General features: G+C 38.9%; 1 protein-coding gene across 1 annotated transcript in view; it reads left to right on the top strand.

The window, feature by feature from the left end:
- The window catches only part of LOC145402267 (uncharacterized), a 141429-nt gene extending 122805 nt beyond the window's left edge, over positions 1 to 18624 (top strand). Inside the window, exons 5-9 of the mRNA XM_080274398.1 lie at positions 6629 to 6724; positions 11447 to 11639; positions 16342 to 16526; positions 17920 to 18080; positions 18439 to 18624. Of these exons, the coding sequence (XP_080130524.1) occupies positions 6629 to 6724; positions 11447 to 11639; positions 16342 to 16526; positions 17920 to 18080; positions 18439 to 18624 (821 nt within the window). The remainder of the gene's footprint in view (positions 1 to 6628; positions 6725 to 11446; positions 11640 to 16341; positions 16527 to 17919; positions 18081 to 18438) is intronic.
- The last annotated feature ends 994 nt before the right edge of the window (positions 18625 to 19618 follow it).

The raw sequence follows: 19618 nt of genomic DNA, 5'->3' as shown, positions 1-19618 counted from the left end.
TTAATAAGTAAAATCGTCTGGAAACAATAAGAATAAAATATAATAAATGTCCTCAGGTTGAAGAGATTATGTTGATCATAAATCACAGAAAAATTTCCTGTTGAAGTTCATTTTCACCTGTAAAGCTGATTTACTAGTTCCTCCGGTGCTAGGGAATGGGACCTGTGTGTGGCGGCACTGACATAGCAGGATGGCTTCACTGCCTGGTTATACAAACACCCCACAGCTCCCTCCTTATCCCCTGAGAGGGGAATGGTGGACTGTAGGGGAGGAGCAACTTCAGCATGCAGTCTGCAAGGTTCACAGTCAGATGAGGCTGGGTTTATAACTACTGCTACTGCCAATTGCCCCAGTTAGAGGACTAGCTGTATGGGAAAATTGTGATATTTGGAACACATCCCTTATTTATAATGGAAGATGTCCTGTATTTGCTAGTTTCACCAAATTTATACTAACAGTTATATGGGAGACGTTGTTGTATTTTGGTAGTGGGACTTGGGATGTAAAGGAAGAGGATATTCGTAGGCTCAGACATACAATGAGTAGATGGATGTGTAGTGCGTCCTTGAATGAGAGGCCTGGGGGGGCTAGGTTTATGATTGAAGAGTTGAAGATGGTATGTAATGAGGAGTGGTGGACTGAAATGGTTTTGGCATGTTGAGAGGATGGAGGATGACAGTTGAGTGTGGAAAGCGAGAAGTGTGAACACCAAGGGTAGGATTGTGGGAGGCAGACTGAAAAAGACCAGGGACAAGGTCATAGAGTGTGACCTCAGGGATGAAGAACTGAATACGGAGGCTACCAGAGATCAAGCAGCATGGAGAATCACTATTAGGTGACCAAGGCTGACACATGCAAGCATATTGGAGCCTTTATAAATGATATGATGCGATACAATCCTTAGCATGTAATGTGGACTGTCTGCACTTGTAAGAGTGATGTATGGGTGGCTAGTAACAAGAAGGCTACTGAGGAGTTGGTGATGAGGTTATGAGATAAGTGTTCTGTTGTGTGAAAGGATACAAGTTTAATGTCAGGCTGGGGTAGGGAACAGTGTGATGATTTGAATATTGTTAAATTATCCTTAACTCATCTTTCACAAAACCCACTGGCATGTCATAAAATACCCCCTTCAGTACCATCACAACATTCCTGAATAAGATAACCCTAGTGTGTACTCAGTATTGACAGTAGGTATCAGTGCCAAAGTGGTGACATTTGAAGTTTTAGGGCATATAGGAGTAGTGTTGGACCCCAGAGAATAAACTGTCAAATCTGTGCACAAAATCTCACTGAACATGAAGATCAGTATACAGGAAGCCCGCGTTATAGGTCAGGGATGCATTCGATCATGTCACAGCTTTTCCATGTAGCTGGTACTGCACATTGGAGAAACTGGCAAATCAATTTTATAAAGAACAATGAAACTTCAAAAGCCACTTTTTTCTGCAATTTACTGTTTACTTAAAAAAAAAAAAAAAAAAATGTAATTTGTGAATTACTCTATTTTTATTTTGTCAGTGATACTAGATCTGTCTTTGACCCTTTCATTGCCATAGTGTCTTTTTTTACTTTATTTTTGTCGCTACCAATTAAAGAGGGTCCCATAAACTGAATAAAATTGGCTGAAGATAACAAGCATAATAATTAAAAACACATCATAGTAGTGAAGAGGGTATATTCCTGGGAGGGTCTCACATGCTCAGGATTGCACTGTATGATCACAATGATTTAAGGCTGTTTCATAAGGAAGCATTGTTTTTCATGAGACAGCACAAATAGTTAAGTTGCTCCAAGTCTCAAATTTAGAACCATTTCCTGTATATGTAAATTTTCAGTACAGTATAAATAAATTAATATGTGTAGGATCATTCCATATAGATGCATGGATTTTCAAGAGGCAACATAATTAAATTCATGGATGGGTTTTGCATGTTTAGGGCTGTTTCATACAATAGATGCATTAATTTTCTGATGACAAAATAATCACAGGGTTTTGCATGTTTAGGGCCAATCCATGTAAATGCATTAATTTTCAGGAAACACTGAACATGACTGTGGGTGACCTCTTCTCAGTAGCTGCTAATAATTTGCTCATTCTTCCACTTATTTTTCTTATTTCCTTTTTCTTCCTGCTTTCTTCACTTTCCTTTTATTTCATTTTATCCCTGCACTTTTGTTTGCTTATATTTGTTTGTTTTTTGTGTGCTCTGTATGGGTTGTTTTTTTCTGCTACTCTACCTTCCTTATATTGACACAGATTATGATTCCTTTATTTCCTGTCTTCCCAAGAATTCTTCTTTTCTTCTCATGTCTGTTGCATATCCCCAAGACTTCTCTTACACAGACCATCACAGTCTGTATTCTGTTATATATTCTTTTGTAATCTCTTCGTGTTGAATGTGGACAAAGAAATAATGTAAACACTATTAAAAATAGGAGGCTGTTTTAGAAAGGGGTGCAGAAATGGAGGAATGAGTGTGGAAAATAGTGTGAAGGTGCAAGGGTTAAAAAAACAGATGGGAAATAGGTGCTACAAGAAAGTGAAGAACAGAATGATTCAAGGAAGAATCATGGCAGAAGATATTAAGGCCTTTATATGAAACGGTAAACCGTTATGAAGACTGCAGGAAGACTATGTGAAGTTACTATTTGATAGTGCCCACATTGACATATGGTTGCAAAAATTTTGTATAGTGTGTGGCTAGTATGCCTGGCAAATTGATCTATCGAAGCACCATTTAAAAGTAAAGATGGAACTGCTAAGAGCTACCTGTATGTGCGGTGTGCATAGCTTGGATGATAGAAATATTGAGATTTGTAAAAGATGATGAGTGAAGTGTGTGCTTAGATGGTACCATACAGTTATATAAAGAGTGGCATTGGTATGAATAGGATGGTTAAAAAATGTATGTGAGTTTGAAGGTAGAAGGAGGTGTGGAAAACCAAAAGTGGTTAGATGTGGTGAACAAATGTCTGAGGGAACAAGATGTGGAAGTTGAGAAACCCAATCAGCCAACCAATTGAGCAAGTAACAGAATGAAAGTATATACAGTATCCTTTTGCTGTGGTGATGCCATTCTTATTGCATTGATGTTAGCTATAGTTGATTTCTTGACTTTAGGAGAGACTTTTAGAACTGGAGTGATCAAATGTAGTCTTCAGTAACCCACTTAATATGAGATTTCTTTCCTGAATTTAAGAAAATCACCTAGAAGAACCAAGAATAATTTAAATATGGTGTCGCTGGATTCATTGAATTAATATGCCTGGAAATATACATGACAAGGGTTGCACCCCTTTTGTAACTTTAGTTAACAAAATTACTTTATCCTGTTGGTGTTTGGAGAGTGTCTCTGAAAAGAAAAAATGCAAGACATTATTTGTAGATAATTTTTGCCTGTGAGGTGAAGCTAAGTTAACAAAGGAATAAATAATGAGTGAATGATTGTGTACTCCATTGCACTGGGGACTGTTGATAGTTTTTATAATTTTTCCTTTCTTTTTTTGTATTTGTGGATCCTCCTCACCTGGTTTTGTAGTGCGAATTTAGTTCAGGATGATGATGACAGTGATGATAATGATACAGGTACCTCATCTTCTCATGTCTTTTTTACACATGCATATTCTCCATTCCTTTTCCCTCATTTCTCATTACATCATTTCTATTGTTATTTTTCCTCTAGGTTTTTAGTGACTGCATATTCTCTCTCTTTTTCTCTCTTCATCCAGTCTTCCATTATCTTTCAGTTTGTGCTAACAGATCTATCTTTCACACTGTTCCTTAGGATGTTCAGTATCATCTGCTCTTCTTTTATAACTCTGAATTTATCCTGTCAGTTATTTCATTGCATTTTCAGTTTCTTCCTCTCCTGTTTTATCACTGTTATCATCCAATCTGTTTTTCCTTTGTGTGTTCAGTATCATCCACTCATCTTTTATCTCTCTCTCTCTCTACATCCAATCTCCTGTTATTTCTCACCCTCCCCAAACAGACCTGCACAGTCTAGTCTCGGCACTGGAGGACGACATCGATGCCACTCTTCGTCGCCGCACTACCACTCGTCGCTCCAGAAGTCTCCTAGGCTTGTCTTTCTGTCATTTACTCCCACTATTTCTCACCCTTGTTTCTCCCTCCTTTTCCCTCATACTTATGATGATTTCTCTTCTTTTGATCCTTGGTGTTCTGTGGCTTTTATCTGGAGGGAATGTTGCTGTGACTACATAGACTGTTTGTGCTGGGAAAAATTGGGGGTTGGGGGTGGGGGGAGATTGGTTTCTCACAACAGCAGCAATATAATGTGCTGGATTTGGAAACTCTTTATATTGCAGGCCTGTCTTTCAGTATTGGTTTGAATTTAGAGCTTACATTTACCTTTGACTGGTTATTTTTAAATTCATACACCTAAGTTACATGTAAGATTATACAGTATTTCATTTAATGACAGTTGATCTATCTATCTGTTTATCTATCTATTGCCAGTCGCCTTAATTCCATACGGGGTGGCCACAAACAAATCGCCTCCATGTCACCCTGTCCCCCGCCATTTCACTGCCCTGCTCCCAACTCACGTCCCCCTCTCTCATATACTGATCTCATTTAATGAAATATTTGTTGCAGTTATATTTCAAAGTCACAGGAGCTTCCTTCTTAGTAATACGAAATAATAAATATGAACCGATATAATATTCTAGTTGATGTCCTCTTCTAGATGTCCAACCTTGACTCCAGATGTTTTTGGTGTGTTAACAGGCTAACACTAACCAAGTTTCATCACAGTCCGACTAAACCACTGAGGGCAAGAGACTGCAGTGGACCAGCTGTAGATAGTTGTTTGATAAATTTTGGAAAGTAATGCTGCCAGTCCTCTCACCTCTGGTTCAGCAGTAGTCCAGAAGTTCAGTTTGTTTTTGACAAGTATGGGAACAAGAATTTCACAGTTACAGTAATTATTATAGTATTCATTTAAAAGAATGCTATAGAAAACTGCAAATCTTATAACTTATAAAAAGAGCTTGGACACACTTTGCATTATAAGCCTGTGAAAGCAATATTTCTAAAGTTAGAGAAGACTGGCAGGAAATCTTAATGCCATGTAATATGGCTAAGTTAACTCATGTCTAGCCAAGTTCTGCTTGCTTATAATGTTTGCCGGAAGTTGCAGATGGCCCATGGACCCACATTCTTGGCCTCATTCCATATTGACTTTTGGTGTTTTTGTGAGTTTGACTGACTTGAGTTGATGTCTCTCAGTGACTTTTTAAACTAAAGATTTCTATTTTTAAAGCTATATTTAAGTAAATTGGTATGTTAATGAGAATTGCAGATGTTTTTGTTTAAGGACAGTACTTATATTTATTTTACTTTAACCTTCACCTCACCTTCCTTTTCCTCTATATTTCATGGTCCCAGCATACATTTTCTGGCTTCAGTGTTTTTATTATATTTAATTGATGCTGCAGTTAAATGTAGTCAGTTTGCACTCTAGTGATTATAGGCATTGTTTATATAACAGACGTTTTTGAGTTATGATGGATAGCACTCCTGTGTAGCTTGTTAAAATTGAATTATGAACATTTATTTTTGTTGTTTACTTGCTCGATGCTCTTGTATGCCAAACTTAAAATCTAAAATTCCAACTACTGTATTTTATTGTTCATTGCAAACACTTGCCCATATTCTCTCCAGCGTTTATTGCCATTCCCCTTGTATGTTGCAATATACTCCCACGCCATCAGCTCTCATTCTTTTGCCTTTCGCTTTTAACACTTAGTGGAGGTACTGTATTAATGGTTCATGTTTATACAGGTTAGTTCAGAAGCTATGTACTATTGTGACGGGCATTTTTAGCCAAACTCTGGGAAGTTGAAGCACAGACACATTGTCTGTGTTTGCTGCGCTTCAGCTTCTCTGTCTCACCCTCGTAATTCTAACCTGAGTTGTGGTGGCTGCTTGTTTCCATGTGTCTTCTGCAGGCGCACCCAAAACGGCTGATATATTTCCTGCACTACTTGTTTTGATACTTGTCCACTCTCACTCTTTCCTGCTTAGCTCTTCTCTCACTCTGACCCAGTAAGATGAATTGGTCAGCACACAGAGTTTAAAGTTGAGATAAAGAAGAGAGAAGAAAAGGATCTGTGTATGTGAAGTGAAGAAAGGATAAGGCCTTTTAAGCAATGGTTTTGAATGTATAAACAATATATACAGTAAGTATAAACAGTGTAAAGTGATGAGAAGAGGAATCCCAGATATTATGGATGACGCTAGTTTTATTGTTTGACAGGCAAATACAGAGAGATTTTAGCTGCCATGTTAGTGAAGAAGGACAAAGAAAATCACTGCTGTGTAATGACAATGTGGGTCAGTGACCAAAACTGCTGCTCACAGATATGGAAAATCATGTGAGCATTTGTAGCAGAACAGATTTGTTCTCCACTTCAAGAATCATTACACTGGGGAGGAAGCAGACACTACTGTAATTTGGCCATGAGCAGTTCAGTTTTACTGAATATTTTGCCAAATGTAATGAAAATGAATGCAAAAAGGCTGAGCATGTGTGTCAACTGAAGCAAGCAAAGAGTTGATGTGTTGTGTGCGTGGAAGGTCTGACTGACCCCCATCTTCCAGGTCTGGACCATCTAGCCCTGGCCAACTCAAATGACATTAATGCAACGCTTCTCAAATCTTCTCTGGTAGCCCATCAGCGGTCACAAAGTCTCTCAGGTAAACTCCAGGGCAGCAAAGGTTGGACCACTGTAATTATTTCTTATCATTATTTATGAGTGCGTACAAGGAGATATACTCTACATATATTTATATATATTATTGCAGTTGTTGTTGAGTTGGGAGGTGGTTATAATTGCCTGGCATTCCTGAACTTGGCTCAGGTGCATGGCTTGTCAATGTACTAACCAACATAACACTCTAATGTACAGTAGTATTAACAGATTAACATGGTTTTAATGAACTCATTAACAATATGCAATAGTTTTTGAAAGTATTGTGACTAACCTTTCAATATACATTGCAGTAGGATTTTTATTTGTTGAAAATGACACATTAGTAAACAGTGCCTCAGAAATGCTTATGGCTTGCTTTCATACAGGTCTGTCACACATGACTCACTGCAGTGTAGCACACACTGTTAATAAATATACAAGTAGTACTCAAATATAATGCCCACCTCTCACAAGTAAACTAGACAGATGATTCATTTTCAGAGGCAATAGTATACAATATAGGTACGTGATCTAACTGTAACTTGACGTCATCTCAGGGTGCTGACAGAGTGCTGCTAATGATTGAACTGTTTTATTTTTATCTATATATTTTTAAAACTCAGACAGAAAGAGCAAATGTAAACCAGAGACAGAGCGTGATATGGGTCTTCTTAACTTGGTCTTTTACTGCATATTTCTTGTTTCATTCTTGGGATGCTGTTTAATCTCAGTATGACTTTCATAATGAGTGTAAAGCAAACTGTGTTTCAGACAACAGAATTTAGTGCAGAGAGTTCTTAATCAGCATAATTGCTTATTAAGCAGTACCTGTACTGTATCAAGATAATGAATACTGTGCAGAGTATAGCTGTTGTAATCAACTAAGCAGTGTCTGTAATCTGAACATAGCACTTGCTTTGTAATCTTATCTGCATCAAATTGGACTGAAAGCTATTGTAAGTACAGTAGTATGAAAACCTGTTCTTAGTTACATGTTTTAACTAAAAATTTTGCCCTGTAATATGACTGAGAAGTGTTGATGTGTGGCCCATAACCTATAACGGAGCAGCACTCTCACTCTCTGGTCCTTACTAGAGTAGACTCTCCACTGCATGTTTACTTATTTATATGATACACTTTGGATGCTAATGGTGTGGTTTTCCATATTGACCCCTCAAATTTTGCCCATCTACCCATCCATTATCCAATCATCTTTTTGTTTTTTATTCTGGTGTCAAACATTTAATCAACTTTGTAATGACCCCTCTCTTAGTGAAGGGTTTAATGAAAATTCTCTTTAACCTTGTCATTATGAAAAGCTTCACCTGTGCTCAGTAAAATCATATAGAGACAGCACAAATAAACCAAAAAAGCTTGTTCTTATACTAAAAGCACTAATGCTTTAGTTTGGTATATCATAACAACCAGTTTCATCCAGTTTTGTAGTTTCATAGCAGTTTGTTAATTGTGCTGCTCCTTTGATGTATGTTTTTTCATGAGAAAAATATAAGTGTTACTTTAAAATATTGGATCATTTATGCATTTGTACTGTATAAGGAAACCACATTATTTCATCTTTCCCCCTTCCTCTCTCCACCTCTCCTGCCTACTATGCCATTATTATTTTTTATTTTATTTTTTTTAAATGCTTGCCTTCTTGTTGAAAATTTTGGCACCAGATGGTGATCTTTTCAGTTCTTGTTTAAATTACTATGTACTGTATTACACTTGATTATTGTTTTCCTGAAAGTTTTCAGGTAACACTAAGTTGCCGAATTATGAATATGTTGCTTATTTTATTCTGTTTTTTTTTAATTTGTTGCTTGCCATAGATGTGAGTAAATGTGCTGCTTCAGATAATCACCATTACCTCTTCTGCCTTAGAGGAAAAGTGCCAGAAATTGTGTATCGTAGACACTTTGACGGCTCCATTCTTTTCAATCATTTGAATGGCTGTTATATCAAGCGATGACACTGTTGGTCATGGCCTCAACACAGAAACTGCAAAAAGTGTTGGCTAGCCCTAAATTTCTTATATTCATTTGTGAAATCAGCAGTGAGAGTAAAGTATCATTGTCATCTTTACTGCACAGTTGCAGTAAATTTTTTGTTTACAGTTACTTAGAGGCTAACCATATCTGATTCTCTGACTAGGAAGTGGTGTTCCTGAGTCCTATGAATCAATTGCCCTGTAGGATTTATAAACATTGGCATGAATAATTATAGTAGAGATGCCCACCTTTGTCAAGTATATATGAGCCAGTCACATTATTAGATTCATATACACCAACTCCTTAGATGACAGCATCAGAAACTGGGGGCTTGCATATGCCTCTGCCATAACAGTTTTAAGACTGACCATAAGCCATGTCCACTATGCTCCGTTTCACAGTATTAACAGATTAAACACAAATCCTGGAAAAGCACATTCTATGTACCAAACTTTTTTTTTTTTTTTTCTGGTGCAGATGTTACCCTGATTGTGATACGATCAGTTCATGTACAGCAAATCCTTCTTATATGTCACCCTTTTTTATTCCATTTTGCTGTTACTGGTAATTCCTTAGTAAATTACAGAAATATACTGCCTCTTATAGTTTCATTGACACCCATAAAGCTGATATTCCAGAGCTCCCTAGTGTACAGCAGCAGTTGTATGTTGTGATATTTTGGAATACATCTCTGACATATTATGAGGACCACTTTTACCAGTATGTTTGTTGTCACAGTCACAAGTTACTGTTGTCTGAAACCAGTAACAAGTACATTATATTAACGATATTGCTTTTGTGTTAACCTCATTGTTTACTTTTCTCATGGTCCTTTGATTCCTTGTCTAGTAAGTTTTGTTCTAGTTGTTCATTCATATTTGCACTACCATCACAATGCAGGAAATAGCCCTTCAGCATACATTTTTTCTTACTTTCAGAAGCTACTGATTTGTCTCATATTCATCAGCAACTGTTTTCATGTACATTTCTCAATGTGTTTGTAACAAGATATAGTATGTATTTTTCTGATGAGTTTTGTATACTGGTATATCACAGTTTGAAAGGTCACAAGATCATCTGTTTATTTGTCCCAATACTGTTCTGTGGCACAGAAGTTCTATGTATTATGGGAAGATATTTTTATGACATAGAGTCAGTCATTATCATAATCATTCTTTCCAAGGCCCATTAATATCATGATATTAAAGTTGGAAGGCTTGTACAGTGGAGACAAGTTTCTTGTGACAGTAGTATTTTAATACAAGCATAATAAAGTGTACTGTATATGAAAGATTACTCTATTTCTCCTTCCCACTTATTTTCCCCAAACTTGTTCAGGGATTCCTCTCTCCTTCCCCATAGCTCTCTCCCTTCTCCACTTGTTCCCTCTCCTCCCCATTACTTCTCCATTTATGTTTCCCCACCACCTAAAGACTCTTCTTTTCCGCTCCTCCTCCTCCTCCTCAATTTCTGTTTCTCCCCATAACTTTCCCCATTCTTCACGTCTGTTCCCCCCCCCCCCTACAACTCTCTTACTTCTCCACTTCTGTTTCCTCATCTGCATCATTATTTGTCTCTCCGCATTGGCTTGTTAATCTCTCCTTCCCTGTTATCCATATTTTTTCATCATAGAATGCCCTGTCATAGGTCCCATATCATAAACTATTCCTCATGATAGGCTTATACTGAATCAAAATAATGTAAGATAAATTAACACCCTTATTATGATAAATGTTCCACATGGTAAAATCAAGGTAGCCTTTAAATTACTTTATAAATACTTACAAAATGATGTTACTGGCCTAAACATGGCATAAATGTACTTACTGTATTTAACTTTCTCTTCTCTCTTTTGTGTATGGTAGAATGATTGTACAGTGTATATGCCTGTCTGTAGTCTTGGGATGATATTCTTGTGGGTGAAGAGGCCCTTTAGCACCTCTTCCTTACAGTTTATTTCAGCACATGGCACATAAATATAAAAGTCCATGATATATATACAAACTTTGTCAGTATTAAGAAGCTATAAATAACATTTGAGAAGATTGAGGTGGAAACAGGAAGATGAAACTCTGAGGAAGAGGTGTGAGAAAGCCTCTACTCTCATGAGAATGCAGCCCTGGTGTTGTTGCTACTCAGTGTTGTGTACAGTATTTCACTTTTCAATCCCTGTTGTCTTTGTCAGGGAGTGAATGCTGTGTGACTTTTGAATATCTGTGTACTGTTATTTTTTCGGGTGAACAGTAGTTTTTGTTGGTTTTTTGTATGACTGTTTTTGCTATGGACCTTGAAATGGTATCTTTTTGTACTTTTCTTCTTCTGTTTCTTCTGTAATTACCATTTTAGCATTACTTGTATAGCAGTCTATTTTTGTTTGTCATCTTTGTCTCATATACCTTTAATATTATTACTGTTTATACTGATGGGTTTTATCATCTTTGAGTACGGTAATTATTTTATTGAATTTACATGTAGTTATTATGTTAAGGGTTTGACAGCATAGAGTTCTTTGCTTAATTATGAAGTTTGGTTTTATTATTTTATGTATACAGTACTTGAAATCTTATATTTTATCGAGGAATAAAAAGTTCATGTACCATACATTTCACACCAGTTCCGGCACACCAAAGCCTCAGGATTACTAAGCCCAAGTATTATTTCAGTATGGCAGCATATTTACATGTGCCCCAGGTTTCAGGTGTTATTTTGATGCTACTACTCTGTTGCCTTTACAGGTTTGCAGCCATCAGGAGAGAGCCCAAAGCACAAGCAGGGTGGGGCAGGAGGGGGAGGCGGAGGGGGAGGTGGGGGAGGAGGTGGAGGGGGAGGTGGTAGCGACAAGGTGGGGTCAGGGGGAGCCGGGGGTGCAGACACACAGATGCAGTTGAAGTATGAAAATGATAGACTCAAACTGGCTCTGGCACAAAGGTATGTGGTTGTGTTGTGCTGTCTCAGTTGTTTTGTGTAAGTGATTAGGGATGATACACTTATCTTTATCTTTCATACTAGCTCTAGTTCTCTTAGTTTACCAATTTCCATATTAAATTTCGCTGGGAAAATAACACCTTCACATGGTGGCAGTGATATAACTTGTCATCTCTGCTGCCTGGCTATAGTTGTACAAATGCCCCTAAGCTCCCTCTTTGTCCCTTGAAAGGAGAATGATTGACTGATGGAAGGAGGCAGATTCAACTCCCAGTATTCTGGGTTCATCATTGAGATGAACCTGGGCTACAGCTGCTGGAAGAGATTCCCTTTCATACCCTAAGATGGGGCTTTCTGACTCACCTCTGGCTATTTTTCGTTGTACTAAGGTTTGTAGTGCAACATTTAGAGCTCTTATAAAGCTTAACTGTATGGGTAATGAATCAGACGATCCAACTTTATATGTGAAAATGGACTTTAATATAGAAAAACACAAAAAAGACGTGCTGTACAGTAATCTCTATAAGACCCGGACGCCCAAGTCCCGGACATTTTGGGCTTGGGTCCTTGGACACCAAAAATGGCCAAAAAACTTAAAAGTGAAAAAAATATATAAATAAAATAAAAAATAAACGATATGTTTTCATCCTTACTTTAAATTTGCCGCGCAGTGACGAACAGCTGTGTTTTGGCACGTAGTTTGCCCCTGCATCCTCCCCAGTTCCCACCTACCAACCGTTGTGATTGCACACTCTTCGCCATGGCTGCGCCTTGTGCTCATATTTGTGAATAAACTGCAATACCATGCCACTAGACCACATGGGAATTTACAGTGTTATGCAGTGTTAGGAAATTAGAATTCAGAGTGCAAAGGATTAAGTGCAGAGTGCAACACTGGCATGTTGCAACGGGTGTGGTGCAAGTAAGAACAGAATGTGCAGTGTTAAACAATTATAATTCACAGTGAAAAGGATTAAGTGCAGTGCAACACTGGATTACTGTACGTGCTTCAGGTGCACATTCATCACTGTCAGAGCCTTAGAGGAGGCAGGTTAATCTTCGTGACAGCCACGGATGTGTCGTTACCCTGTACACTCCTAAATATTTTCCATACTTCTAATTTCTCATTCTTTGGTTCCTTTTCATTTATTTCATTGTTTCTGTTCCTTGTTTGTGTGCATAGGGTCTTAAATTGGTGCTGTGCATGTCCAGTAGGGAGTTATTTAGGTGGCTTTCAAAGTTAGCTTGGATTGGGGTCTATAAGCACCAGGGGCATTTTTACCAAGTCCTGGACATGCCTTTGGCTCTATTACGTCTGATCTTGGAGGGATTACTGTATTTGAAAAATAAAAATACTGTAATGTTTATCAACACCTGATGTGAGGCACTTGGGCTTGGTGGGCATTCCTTCAGTGAAACATTCTAAGTTTTCATTCCAATCACTCAGACCTTCGATGCCTTCTTGCTCATTATTGTTCTTTGGTTGTGTGCCTTCAGGAGACTCGCCTCTCTGCACCCCATGCAGCATTTTGAATCGAAGCAGCCAGAAGTTCAGTTATATACGTCAGTTGGTCCTCCTTCAGTCCATGACTGCTGCAAGCATTCTAAGCCTTGTAAACAACATAATTATGGACTAAGGTGCTTTCCACTGGCAGTGATAGAGAACATGATGAATGTTGAACTCTTCATCGTATTAATGATACACTCCGCACGTTTTATACCATGCCAGAATATCTGGATCTTTCTCTTAGAATCATCCATGATGTTGGTTTTGTCATAGTTAATGATGTTTGCAGGAGATACTCCCTTAAGGCTGTCTTCTAGCTTTTCAAAGTAGGCCACTAAAAGCCCTTCAGAGACAGCAGCCCGCTTCCTTGAAATATTTTGGCATATCCTGAAGGACAGCAGGTCTTTATGTCTCTTTAGGAAGCAATGTACCCAGTCTGTACCTGGGAGATTATCCTTGAAATCCGCGATTTAGTGTCTGCAACAACTGTCTAGATGGTACTTGATGAAGTTGCAGCATATAAATTGCTCCAAAGTGCCAAGTCAAATTGCCCCATTAGTCTAAAATCATACAATTTTGTAAATGAGAGCAGCTAACATACTTTGGTAGGTAGATGAGCATTAATGACATGTAGCTTGTTATTATATTGTATATCCAAGGGACATCAGAAGAAAATACAAATAATCTTGTCTTTATTGTTGTAAATCCATCCTTTCATCCATCATCCAATCCTGTGTTGCCGCATGAGGAGCGTAGGACCCCGGGACTTGGCAGGTTGGTCTGGACATTTAAGATGATACTGACCAGCCTCACTCATCCCTGAGTGGCATTACATGGGCAATTAACCCCAGCCTTGGATATAAACCTGCACTGGCTCAGTCAGAATGGAGCGCTATAATTACCCACTAAACCACCAGGCGCCATAATTTGGTTATGTGGTTACCACCCAGCGTAGTAAATGGTTTCCAGGTGTACAGGAAACCATTTGACATGTCATTCAGTGCAGAGTCACCCATAGGCAGAAAGAAGAAGGAAGGAAGGAAAGAAAACACACCTAAAAAAAATCTGAAAATAACAGGAATGAAAAATTGATCACAGTTCACTTACGTTCAGAAAGCCATCCCTAAATTTCATTTACAATATAAATAAGCGATTGCAGAATATAGTACCACATGAAAAAGTCAAATATACCCCTATTTACACTGTCTGGACAACCTGAGTCTTATTACCCCAGTTCAGTCTAATTACCCCATGTGAGTTGAGTAGCCCCATCTTATGGTATATATTCCATATGGCATTTGACAAAATAAAAGTGCAGCATGTGCCTCATTTTATGAGAGTGATATACTTTTCATTACACTGATCCTCATTCAAATTCATTTTCCAACAGATGTGTTTGAGCCTTCTTACTACACCTTTGGCCATTACAAAACAACACTTGTCTAATTCAAGTGTGCAGACACACCCCATTTACATACCAAATACCATAAAAAATAATTATGAAAAATGTATTTTTTATAGTAACTTGGATTTATATTAATCAGTTTCCCTTCCTTACTTCTTTGTTGTGTGCCATGCCACAGCATGATTAGAGTGAATATAAATAACTTAATGTGTTCTGTTTGGGCCACATATTAGAAATTTGGGTGGCTTTTTTCATCATGTAGACTTCCATCACCATTTTAGTGGACAGTGTCAAAGTACCTTTTTTGGATGTGCCAGCACTATTCCCCACTGTCCAGCACTTATGTTGTGTGTGGTCTGTTACTGCCTATGACACAAGATGTTGAAGACTCTATCTAAGGCTTCCTCTTTCCTCTTATTCATGTCCCAAAAGGGGTGAAGGCTTGCAAGGTCTCTCCATCCAGTGTGAACTTTTTCTGGGTAATGATTGTGATATAGTGTTGGTATTTGAACACTGGTTTTTGGAGATCTTAGTCAGGTACAATAAAACTACTTAGTAATGATATAATAGAAAAAGGACCAAGTTTTCCTGGCACTTTCATCTGGTGTTTGGACAGAGTTCATCATCATCATCATCATTATCATCATCATCATCATCATCATCATCATCATCATCATCTAATCCTGTGTTGCCCCATGAGGAGCTTAGGACCCCGGGGCTAGACAAGTTGGTCCCGACATTTAAGATGAGAGTGACCAGCCTCTTTCATCCCTGAGTGGCACCATCCCTTGCATATAAACCTACACAGGCTCAATCCAATTGGAGTGCCTTAATTACCCATTCAGCCACCAGGCGCCATAATTTTGGTTATGTGGTTACCACCCAGCATAGTATATGGTTTCCTGATGTACAGGAAACCATTTGGCTTGTGACTCAGTGTAGAATCACTCAGAGGCAGAAGGAACAGGAAAGAATGAATGAAAGAAAGACAGAAGGTGGAGAGTAAAGTAACCTGCAGGCAGAAGGAAGAGGAAAGAAAGACAAGAGGAAGGAAGGAAGAGAGGAAAGGACAGATACCCGAGAGCAGAACTCCATCAAGTGAGTGGATGGTGAGTGCCCCTACCTACCACTGAGTTCATTATGTTGGATATCATATAATTTGGATGTGTGATGCAAGGTAGATAGTGTGACACCACCCCCATGCTGCCATCCTTCACACTCAACCTACCTAATGCCCAAACCTTTTTCTCTCTCTTCTCCTCACAAGTGCAGGATAGTTTTGTGCTTTCCCCTTACACTTGAATACTTTCTCTTTTGTGTGACTGTTTTGTTATGCACACGGTGAGATCATGAGTCGGTCTTCTTGCTGTGCTCTGGTCTAGTGCTTTAGCCCTGTTGCCCTTATACAGTTCTTAGATGCCTGGTGATAGTGGTTTAAGGTGCTCCAACCAGATGTGGCCCGTGAGGAGTCACTTACAAGAGGTGGTTGAAGGTTTATTGGTTTTGTAATGCCACTACGGGACAAGTAACTGGTCACTCTTGCCTTCATATCTGGACTGGATGATGATAATGAATTTGGTGTAGTTGGATGTTTATTGCATTGTAAAACTATTCAGTGAATCTCTTATTCAGTTTTAGGGAGATCTCTTTTAGTGAGAGGAAAAAAAAAAATAAATAAATAAATAAATCCAATTCCTTCGGTTTGAAGTTTCTCCTGTTTTGAATAAAATCATCTGACATTAGCAGAAATAAAAAAGTTAACAAATAACAAATACTGCCTCTCATATTTCCAGCTCTGCCAATGCCAAGAAGTGGGAAATTGAACTAAACTCCCTGAAAACCACCAATTCTCGCCTGACCTCAGCCTTGCAGGAGTCAACTGCCAATGTGGAGGAGTGGAAGAAACAGTTGCAGACTTACAAGGAGGAGAACAGCCGCATGAAGACCAGGATTCATGAGCTGGATGCTGGAGGCAGAGGTAAGTCTCACTGGGTTGATCACTGCCCTGTCTGATTTGTTGCTTTTTTTATCTCATAACATTCATATAACTCAGTTAAAAAGAAAATGGCATTCCAGTAATCTCCTGCTTATCCATCATAATGAAACCTAGGCCCTGTCTCATAGTTCAGTTTTTCAGATAATGCAGTACTACCCCCCAGCCCCTCTACAAAGGGTGTAACCCCCATAAAACCTTATACAGGTTTTCCTGTCTATACACAAAACCTGCCTTGAAGCCAATTTTCCAATTGTCGCTTTTATATATTCATTACGTATGATAATTCTTACACAACCACTCGTGTTATGTTAACCTGATTTTAATGGTTAAAAACACATTTCCTTTATGCTGTACATATTCTACCATAGGCCTGTCTCATCTGCACTGATTGCTTGTTCAGTTACAGATGCCAAGAGTGTTGTTATTTAAAACTGAGTGAGATGTGTAGATGGTAATGAGCAGAGCCAAAAGCAGGCAACCACCTACTAAGTTACATAAGACAAAGTTGACAGGTTGCCTTGCCACAGGAAGGCATAGGAAAGGGATCCCTTCACTGTAGAGAGTATATCAATTATAGCATTCTTTTCACTTTCAGACAATTTTATTCATCTTACAAGAGATCTCTTCACATTACAAGAGGTCTGTCCAAGCATAAATTAAGTCATCTGGAGTTGATAAGGATGAATTTAAGTAGGATCTCACTTTAATGAACAAGCAACCCTTGTGATGCACTGTATTTTCCAGCTTTATGATTGTATAAAGCTGGGGATTTCGTAGGCTGAATTTGACTGGGTAAATACTTGGCCTATTTTGTTTGCACTGTCTTGGTAGTTCTTCTTTTCTGTTTGTTAGATTATGATCTTGATAATAATGTTGACTCAGTCTGTCCACATTTGGATTTTGTAATTTTCACAAGCTTAAGTGATCAGTGAATGGATGTATGCCCCATATAGAGAGGTGGTGGTCAAGTGGTATGTTGTTCAAAAGGATGTTAGTTTAATCCCAGGCTGGGGCAGACATTTTGTAAACAGACACTACTGATCCACCATAAGACTCATCAGTGTGTCATGGAAACATTCTACTATACTTTCATTCCAACCCTGAATGAGACAGGCATAGCATTCCTTCTAGAGGGAGAGTGTGCATTAGTGCTGAATTAGTGGTATGTGATGGTGTGTGGTGTAGGAGGACTATTGAACCAAAGGAAATAGACTGTCAAGCATGTTCCCAGTGCAATACACATTAAAAAACAGAACACAAATCACAGGGCAGTCCTGTGTTACAGTATATTTACAGTGTTACTGTGAATTCATGTGTAAGTGTACTGTACAGTTGTGGTGTATTGGTATGTGTTGTGATGTAAGTGATTCTGCAGTTGGTTTAGGTGAATCTGAAGAACTGGTGAAGGAAGTTGGTGCGCTGCGAAGCCGGATGGAACAGTTGGAAGAGGAAGTGCGAGCGCGAGAGGCAACCATAGTGGACCTTGAGGTGCAGCTGCAACGAGCACGTGCTGATGACCAGAGGGACAAGATACAGGTGTGTTTGCACTATGCATGTAGTTAACTGACCATTCCAAAGCTGAATAAAATCATCAAGCAGTATGCATAACAGAATAAGGAAATTGTAAATGTACATCACAGACCTAATGACAAAGCAAACAGTTTTCTGCACAAGATTACAGAGTTAATAGATTTGCAAGAATTATGTAGGCTTGAATGATTAATGGCCTGTTTTCTACATGGCACTCATGCAGTTCTCATAGTTATTTTGTACTCTCCTATTCCTGATATAGGATCTCTCCCACTCTCTGTAAGAAGGAAAGAGCATTAGGATCAAGTGCCAATAACTCTCTCAGAATGTAACAGTAACCAATTCACTTTATGTTATTCTGCAGCTACTGAGTGAGGAAAATGAGCAACTGCGACTGGAGGCAGGCCGGGCTCAGTCCCAGCTGGATGTGGCTATGTCAACCCAGGAGAGCCAACGAGGGGTGGTGGAGAGTGTAAACCTACAGTTGGGTGAACGCATCAAGGACCTTCTAGCCCTTCATCATGAACTCAACCACCTCCTCACCACCTGAGCCCAGCCAGGTCGGGGGCCGCCACTCCGCCGCCCACCACCCGCCCACCAGCCCCCGCCCAGCCGCCACCACGGCCAATCCAAGACCATTAGGCTGCAGGCGGTCTGGCATGTGTGATCGGTCGGCTGGACTCTGTCACTGTGGGACAACACAAGGCCGCTTCTGACCTGGAAACACGCTACTCTACCACTCTCACCCCACTTTGGTACCCCCTGACCCCTCTGGTTCACCCCATTACCTTCTATAATCCAAACCTAATGTTGACCTTCAGTACAGAAAGTTCTCATTATAAGTCATGCATGTGACACTCTTTTTGCTGATAAGACCAGTACAGAAAAATTGCTTAATAAAGTTTCATGTGACACTCTTTTTGCTGATAAGACCAGTACAGAAAAATTGCTTAATAAAGTTTCATTGGTACCATTGAAGATGATTTACCAATTTCTCCCCAACTTATGGTTGCAGTTATGTGTAGAAATAAGGTGTTTTAGAATAAATCCCTTACTTAAAATGAGAACTGCCTGTAGTCTGAATCTTTCATGTTCACTGTAACAACCTACTTGCATTTTACCTTATCGCCTCATTCCTCACCCTCGCATCCCATATTTCCCTTCCATTGAGCTCACTTCATCCCATGCATTATCAGTCCCCCCTCACTCCATTTGATCTTTTGTCATTCTGCATATTCCATTGCATTTCTTCTAGCTTGAACTTTCCCACATACCCTGCTCAGATACCTCTTTCTGCCATGTTCTGTAGACTTGTAGCTCCATGTTTAATCATTCCCCTCTGTGATCCCATTCTGTTGCAGTCATGCATCAAGCAGTAATAATTTTAACTTATTTATTTGCCTTATACAAGTTATACTGTACTGCATTATCTCAATACCATCTTTACAGCCCTGTACCTTTGTTTTGTTTGATGTTATAGTTTAAAGACTGAAAATAAAGAGTGTAATTCGTTTTGACAGTTGAACATTATAAAGTTTATAATG

This window comes from Coenobita brevimanus, chromosome 6, assembly GCF_032717465.1.
Source record: "Coenobita brevimanus isolate Jiangsu-jjx chromosome 6, ASM3271746v2, whole genome shotgun sequence".
NCBI classification, from domain to species: Eukaryota; Metazoa; Arthropoda; class Malacostraca; order Decapoda; family Coenobitidae; genus Coenobita; species Coenobita brevimanus.
The sequence above is the reverse complement of the archived record's forward strand: the minus strand, read 5'-3'. Positions and strand labels throughout refer to the sequence as shown.